The sequence below is a fragment of the Clupea harengus genome, chromosome 15, assembly GCF_900700415.2.
Source record: "Clupea harengus chromosome 15, Ch_v2.0.2, whole genome shotgun sequence".
NCBI classification, from domain to species: Eukaryota; Metazoa; Chordata; class Actinopteri; order Clupeiformes; family Clupeidae; genus Clupea; species Clupea harengus.
Window position 1 is genome coordinate 12,760,511 of NC_045166.1, and position 7,470 is coordinate 12,767,980.

Sequence of the window (7,470 nt, forward strand, 5' to 3'; positions counted from 1 at the left end):
GTCATCGGGGCCAGCTGATAAATTCAATTTTTACCGAATCCCGTAGGAAGGACGGCAAGAACATATTTTCGATCGACAAATGCCTTGATCACGTTTCTTTGTTCCTCTTTCAAAATTAATGCGCTGTCGATGTCTTCTAAAACATCTCTATCTACACATCTACATCTCAGCTCTCCAGCGGCAGCCATGTTTGTTGAAAACGAATTAAACCCAAGTGACGTGGTTGATTACGTTACGGTTGATCATCTGTCCATCATCGTATAAAGCCCGACCTGACAATTTGATTGGTCTGGTCAAGTTTTTGGTCAGGCATATTTTCTCCCCAAAGGAGCAATGCCAGACCGAACTTCCAGACCTCAAATGTTGTGGGCGGGGCTAAGTTCGTCTGGTACCCAGGCTAATGATAGATAATAGAAAACCGCTCCGCTGCCCGCTTCGCCCATGCCCAAAACCGCCCCTGCATATTGGTATTAGCATTCTTCACAAAATAGGTCTTTATTGGTTTATCTCTCTCTCTCTCGCTCTCTCTCACTCTCTCTCGCACTCATAAGATCTCAAGATATGAACAGTAGGCAGCGGAGCAGAGAAAAAGATTTATTATAGTCAGTGACAATTACTTTTTAGAACATTTTTGTTGTTTGTTTCAATACACAAGCAAAAAAAAAAAAAAAAAACTTGAGAGACAGTCATGAAGTTGAATGCAGATAAAATGATATTTACACAGGTATTGTACGCAGATACTGTAGTTTCACACCTGCAATATGCAACAAAAAAAATGGTATTGCTGTTTTTTAGGTATAATACAACTACTAATTACAATTCATATGAAAAGCAAATAAGTTATTTAAATATCAATCACATACACAGAATGTGCAACATATGTTAATTATTTCATATATGTAATTAGGCTTTAGAAATGGGGAATGAGACAAAATATTTATGAAAGTAATTAATGAGGAAAATGTTAATTAATGACAAAATTACAAATTTGTACATCCGGGGCTTGGCACTAGGAAATTACATCCTTTTCTGTGAGGTTGAGGGACAGTTTGACTATGGAAGCTTCTCTTTTCTTTAACTGACGTAGAATGAAAAGCTTGTCAAAGGGCTGCAAATTCTCATGCCAATTGCGCATTTTATTTATATATAAAACAATAAAAAAATGTCATTGCTAAAGTGCATTTTACAGTAACAGTATGTTTTTTTTTTTTTTTTACAACTATCATGTTCTGATATTTGATTGATCAATGAAAGGAGACTAGATTGAGAGTCCCCCTCTTCATTCTTGCGTGTACACACACACACACACACACACACCACCCAGCATTTTTTGTTTTGTAAAACTGTGTGCATTAGATTATGGACACAGATGTCTGTTTGTGTGCTGTGGTCCATAACTCTGTAAACACATCGATGTCTGAGTCTTTAGAAGCTAATGGTCACTTGGCTGTCAATCATCCATCACACAGGATTGTGCACTAGGGCAAGACTTCTGTGCTTAAGCTGTTCATTCCGCTTGTAGACTTGAAACACTGAATGAACTCCTGGCAGCGGTCAGTCAGTCATGACCCTGATCTGACCCGATCCCTCCCTGCATCGACTGACTTCCTGTGTGTCCATGGCAACGAGAGCACTCTTTTGCCTTGCCTACATTCTGACAGTTACCTCAAGCTTCTCATCCTCTTAGTCAGAACTGTGGACTAGATTGTGTTGTGAGAGTGTCGTGCTCTCCTAATTACTTCTTTCTACACACTCAATTTGCGATACAAGCATCATTATATCTCAAGGGTCTAGAAAACCCTGGCAAATGGGAATTCCTAATCTGAAGTTTTGTTTTTTTTTGTCTTAGAAGGTGGTGAATCTAAAGGGTGTTGCCTCCTTACATTTCATGTTAGTGAACATAGCATAGCTTTTCACTGGAGTCTAAGCAGAATTCAACACGCACAAGTAAACACACACACACACACACACACACACACACACACACACCACACAAACCAATAACAACAATGATAATGCAAGCCTCTGTGCTAACAGACATCCATCGTATCCCTGGGAACCCTAATAATATAACTGTCGATGTGTGTGACTGAGTGTGGTTATACTATATAAATGCACATCTTGCTGTATATATGGAGGAAGCTATAGGAAAGCATACTGTTGCAGTGGAGAAACTAGCATCTGACCAGAGAGTGGAAGTGTTGAGCTGTTAGACACAGGAAAGTGTTAGAGTAGATTAGATGAAATAATATTTGATTATCTTTGATTAGTTCAGATTAGATTATAACCTCAAAAAAGCTGCACATTTTGGCACTTCCAGACAACAGGTAGAAGCTTATGAAATGGCTATATGTCAACCCCAAGCTCTCTAACACACACACACATGCGCACACACACACACACACACACACACACACACACACACACACACACACACACGCACGCACGCACGCACGCATACACACACAGACACACACACACATCTTATACAAGACCCTGAAATAAAGGCATATAACACTATTTCCTTTAAATAAACACAATGCTATTGAATGCTGATATAAGAATAATGTTGTCTTATTGGGCAGCCATGTGCTGGCCACCACCACACACACACACACACACACACACACACACACACACACCAAAAACACACACACAAACAGTTGATGGCAGAGTGTTTTGAGTTCCACAGTTCGCCAAGGAGGGAACCCACAGTGATAACATGTGCCAGTGTCTATCTCTTCCCCAACGTCACCGCAGGGTCCAAAAAGGATCTTACCCAGACCCGGCCATCTTGCGCCACTAGCTGAGCTCTGAAGCCCGGCTAACCCCCGCTATGAGACAAAAGAGTGTTTCAGTTTTTTTTTTAAAGCTTCTGTGCTTAGCGACAGCAGTGTGTGGCTCCATACGACCCCATGCAATGACAGAAGATGTGCTGCTCACTCAAAGGCAGTGTTTCAGGGTCAAAGGTCAAGGCCAGAGAGATCTGTCCTGGGCAATCAGATGATAGATGAGTGGGGAGAGAAAGAAAGAGAGAAGAAAAAAGGTAATTACCATGTACTCTGAGCACAAACGAAGAGAAAGAAACACTGACAGAGGCACCTTTTGGTCTGCTTGTGCTTTCTGTTAGGGCCTTAGTGCGCCTCGACTGCAGAGATGTATGTATAGCACGACATGTGGTAAAGAAGGCAGGTCAATGAACTCTGAGAGATGCACTGGCTCTGATCGATCACCCACGGCATATATGGTGTCTGTCACCGCCACTGTGTGTGTCTGGACCCAGACGGGCCAATGGAAGGAGCCAGCATAGTGAGGATGGGAAACAGGAGGTTGCTAGCTTGTCTTGGGATAACTGATGATAACAAGGCAGATGAAGAGAGGGAGGAGGTCCCCATTCCTTCCACCCCGAGTCTGGGGTTATGCTGCGCTGCGCTGCGCTGCGCTGCGCTACCCAGGGCTGTACAGGCGCAGGCGCAGATGTAGATGCAGTAGTGCAGACACGGGCAGTGAGGAGTAGCTTGTGCAGGAGCCAGGAGGAGAACACAGAGAGGAGAGATGCCATTTCTTTGCCCTTGTCTGGACTTGACCTACGTGGGCCTGTGCAGACGCAGACGCGCAGTCAGAGGCGCAGGCGCAGATGCAGGCTACGAGGAGAGCAGACGGGCCTCGTGTAGGAGCCAGTGCAGGTGGCCGTCCTGTCGCACACCGGCCTGGCGCAGTCGCTCCTCCGTGAGGGCGCGCACCCCCACCAGCGAATCACAGCCCGCTGAGGCCAGAGGCGTGGCGTACATGGGCAGGCCGATGGACACCAGCCAATCGGAGACGGAGACGGAGCGGTATGGTGAGGCGGGCTTGCGGCAGGCATCAGTTTGCCCGCCTGACGGGATCTGAGGAGAGAGGAGGAGTGAGAGAGGGAGTCAATAGTTTGTAGCGAATCGTTTGTGGTGAGGGAGTGAATCGTTTGTGGTGAGGGAGTGAATCGTTTGTGGTGAGGGAGTGAATCGTTTGTGGTGAATTGCTTATGTTGAATGGGTGAATCATAGTGGTGGGAAAGTGAATCATTTGTGGGGAGTGAGTGAAAGTGTGAGCAGAGTGAGTGAATCGTGTGAGGAGAGTGAGGGAATCGTGTGAGGAGAGTGAGGGAATCGTTCATGTAGAGTGAGGGAATCGTGTGAGGAGAGTAATTGAATCGTGTGAGGAGAGTGAGTGAATCGTGTGAGGAGAGTGAGTGAATCGTTTGAGAAGAGTGAGTGAATCGTGTGAGGAGAGTGAGTGAATCGTGTGAGGAGAGTGAGTGAATCGCATGTGGAGAGTGAGTGAATCGTTTGAGGAGAGTGAGTGAATCGTTTGAGGAGAGTGAGTGAATCATGTGAGGAGAGTGAGTGAATCATTTGAGGAGAGTGAGTGAATCGTGTGAGGAGAGTGAGTGAATCGCATGTGGAGAGTGAGTGAATCGTTTGAGGAGAGTGAGTGAATCGTTTGAGGAGAGTGAGTGAATCGTTTGAGGAGAGTGAGTAAATCGTTTGAGGAGGGTGTGTGAATCGTGTGAGAAGAACTGACTCACGGCCATGCGGTGCTCCTTGCGCAGCTGTTTGACGCGGATGACATCCAGCGTGGAGGACACTGCCTGCGGGGGGCGCTGCAGCTCCTCACTGTACCTCTGCACCAGTAACACTGGCACACCACACCTCCCATGCTGACACACACACACACACACACACACACACACACACACACACACACACACACGCGTACTCACACAAGTTAGCACTGATAGTATTTTATCATTTAGCAGATTAATGGCATTTACTATGACTGTATATTATATGTATTGTTATATTATATTATGTTATGTTATATCATATTATTGAAGTAGTATTGTGTTGGGGAGGTTATGCAGTGTCATTGCTACAGTGGGCAGCATTGTTAGCATGACTGGTTTAAGTTACTTTCACTGCTTTGTTTAAATCTATGTAGATGAGTTTCATACCCATGATGCATTTGGATAAGATCCAGAGAGAGACAGACACAGAGAAAAAAAGAGTAAAGGGACACGTATACATTCATCTATTTGTCTGTTTGCACTAAGGTATGGTATGCACTATGGCAAGTAACCTATACTGAAAAAAAATGTTTGTACCACAAACATTTTTTTTTAAAAAGACAAAAAAAAGATAATGTTTCAATTTGCCCCCCCTCCATTATTATTCCCTCTGACGTGTCTCACCTTATCAGAGTAGGGTTCCTCGGTGAGGTCGATGCCCTCCACTGCCAGCCTCTCCTCCAGCAGTGTCTCCAGGTCTGCCAGCTTAGAGACCCTCCTCAGTGCCACCATTGGCCTGGAGCCGTGGATCTGCGGGCAAGCAGACTCGGGCAAGTCCGACAGCCAGGGAGGGGGTACGGACGGCGGGGTGCCTGACTCCAGCTCCTCTGGAGAGAGGGTTGGGGAGATGGGGGTGGGGGTGACAGTGGTACTCTCAAGAGGGCTGGGGCAGGTTTTGACTGGCAGGGCGGGCAGGAGGTGGGCGGGGGGAGGCGGGCGTAGGCCGTTGGGCAGGCGCTCCCTGGACTTTTTGACAGGCACTGGTGGGGGCACCGGTGCCTTCTTGGGCAGAGTCCGCAGCGGAGGGGAGGTGGGAGGGGAGCTGAAAGGGGAGGTGAAAGATGCATCGTGGGATACTGGAGGACTCTTGCGGAATGGAGACAATGTATTCTGGGATACTAGAGGGGAGCTGGGAGACGTGGCAGTGGTGGTGGCGGCAGGCCTGGGTGGGAGAGCGGGCACAGCTGGTGCCCCGGGCATCCCCCCTCTTTCCTCCTTCCAATTTTTCGGACCCTCATGGGCCCCTGGCTCCTGAGGAGGGGCTCCCCTTTGAGGCTTCTGCTGCTGGTCGAAGCCCTGCTCCCACAGCAGGTCCCCCAGAGACTGGGATCGCTTGCGGGGCCCGTCGGGGGCCTCCAAGGGCCCGTCCAGCATCTCGCAGCTGCGGCTGGTGGGCATCATGACCCCACAGCGCCGGGCATCCCGCATGCCCCGCCCCAGGCCCCGCAGGGCTTTGATTGGTGGGTGGAACAGGAAGTGCTTGGCGGGGTGCTTGCGGGCACGCTCCTGCTGCAGGGCCTCGGTGGAGCGGGTCAGGGGCAGCGTGGGATAGTTGGCACCCAGCTCCGCACCGGAGTTCCGTGAGCGTGACGCCTTCCGGTTCTTTCCTGTGGAGATGGATAGACACAGGTGTTTCTTAGCTTAATCTTTCCCAACAACAAACCAAAGCAAACCATGACACAGTGCACTGGTACTGCGCTGGTACTGCCTGTGCTAATTCCTAAGCACTCTGAGCTGGAATGTACTGTACTCTGTGCTGTAATGTACTGTTGTTATTGGTCATGCACAGTAGATCATCACACATGATTACTTGCTCCAGATATTGGGTGATGAGTGGAAACAGATGATGAGATGAGAGATCTGGAGTAATCTTGATTAGAATGTTAGGTAGCAAAGAGGAAAAGAGGGTGCAATTGTAATGTGTGTGTGTGTGTGTGTGTGTGTATGTGTGTGTGTGTGTGTGATCTTTGACTTACCATGTCACTATCAGCTAGCTTGAACACTTGAGTGGTTATGGTCAGAAAAAGGAAGGTAATACAAACACTTGTACAGTGCCAGTCTTACTACAGCTACTGATAGGCAACGTACGCATTGGGAGCTTCAACGGAGACGCTTCCCATTCACTTTGAATGGAGTGATGGTGTGTGTGTCTGCGCGGAGACTTTTCCCATTCACTTTGAATGGAGTGATGTTATACATTGCCGTTGCTTTGCTTGTGGTAGAAAGTTGAGAAAAGTTCAACTTTTCAAGCGGCAACACAGGGGGCCAGCCAGTCAAATCGCATTTATGCAAATATTCCAGCGTATGCGCTACCCAATTAAATTGTGTTTATGATAATATCCAAAGACAGACTGAAAAAAAAAGATAGCGGACCAAAGTCCGTAGATGGTTGTATCTGTACATAAATGTAATTTCTTTGGCTTTTTTATTTTAAATGTAAATGTAAAAATCCTGTTTTTATAACCAAAATATACATCTGAGGTGATTTGCGAGGCATCTGAGCCATCTATATAACATTAGCATGTTAGCAAGGTAACTGCCCACAAGGTAAACAGCTTGCTAGCACAGCGGTCAGCAATTCATAGCAGTGTGATTGGTTGTTGACCTGTCAATCTCGCTATAAACGTATGCGTTATCAACATCCCCAAATGTCGAGCAAGCCCACTGTCAAGCATTATCACAATGCGAACAATACAATTTACAACTTAATGTAACATCGTACTTGACCTCTCTCTTTAAGGGCAAGTCACTGTGAATAATTGAGGTGAAAGAGCAGTGTGTTGTGAACAATCATAGGCCTTCACGTAGTAAGGGAAGCTTAAGGATTTTATTAACTTGGGCCCTATTCTTCCAAATTCTTCACTAGG

General features: G+C 46.8%; 1 protein-coding gene across 8 annotated transcripts in view; it reads right to left on the reverse strand.

Annotated features, from left to right (window-relative positions):
- Window positions 1–324: 324 nt before the first annotated feature.
- sash1a (SAM and SH3 domain containing 1a) overlaps window positions 325–7,470 on the reverse strand; it is a 188,082-nt gene continuing 180,936 nt past the window's right edge. For 6 of the 8 annotated variants that reach the window (XM_031582001.2, XM_031582000.2, XM_031581999.2 and 3 more), the window contains 3 exons: window positions 5,228–6,210; window positions 4,565–4,696; window positions 325–3,887 (listed from right to left, as the gene is read on the reverse strand). In XM_031582001.2, the coding sequence (XP_031437861.1) occupies window positions 3,645–3,887; window positions 4,565–4,696; window positions 5,228–6,210 (1,358 nt within the window). In that variant the 3' untranslated portion in view covers window positions 325–3,644. Of the gene's footprint in view, window positions 3,888–4,564; window positions 4,697–4,755; window positions 4,970–5,227; window positions 6,211–7,470 lie in introns of those variants that run through there. The other 2 variants (XR_004165296.2, XM_031582003.2) reach the window with 2 other exon arrangements.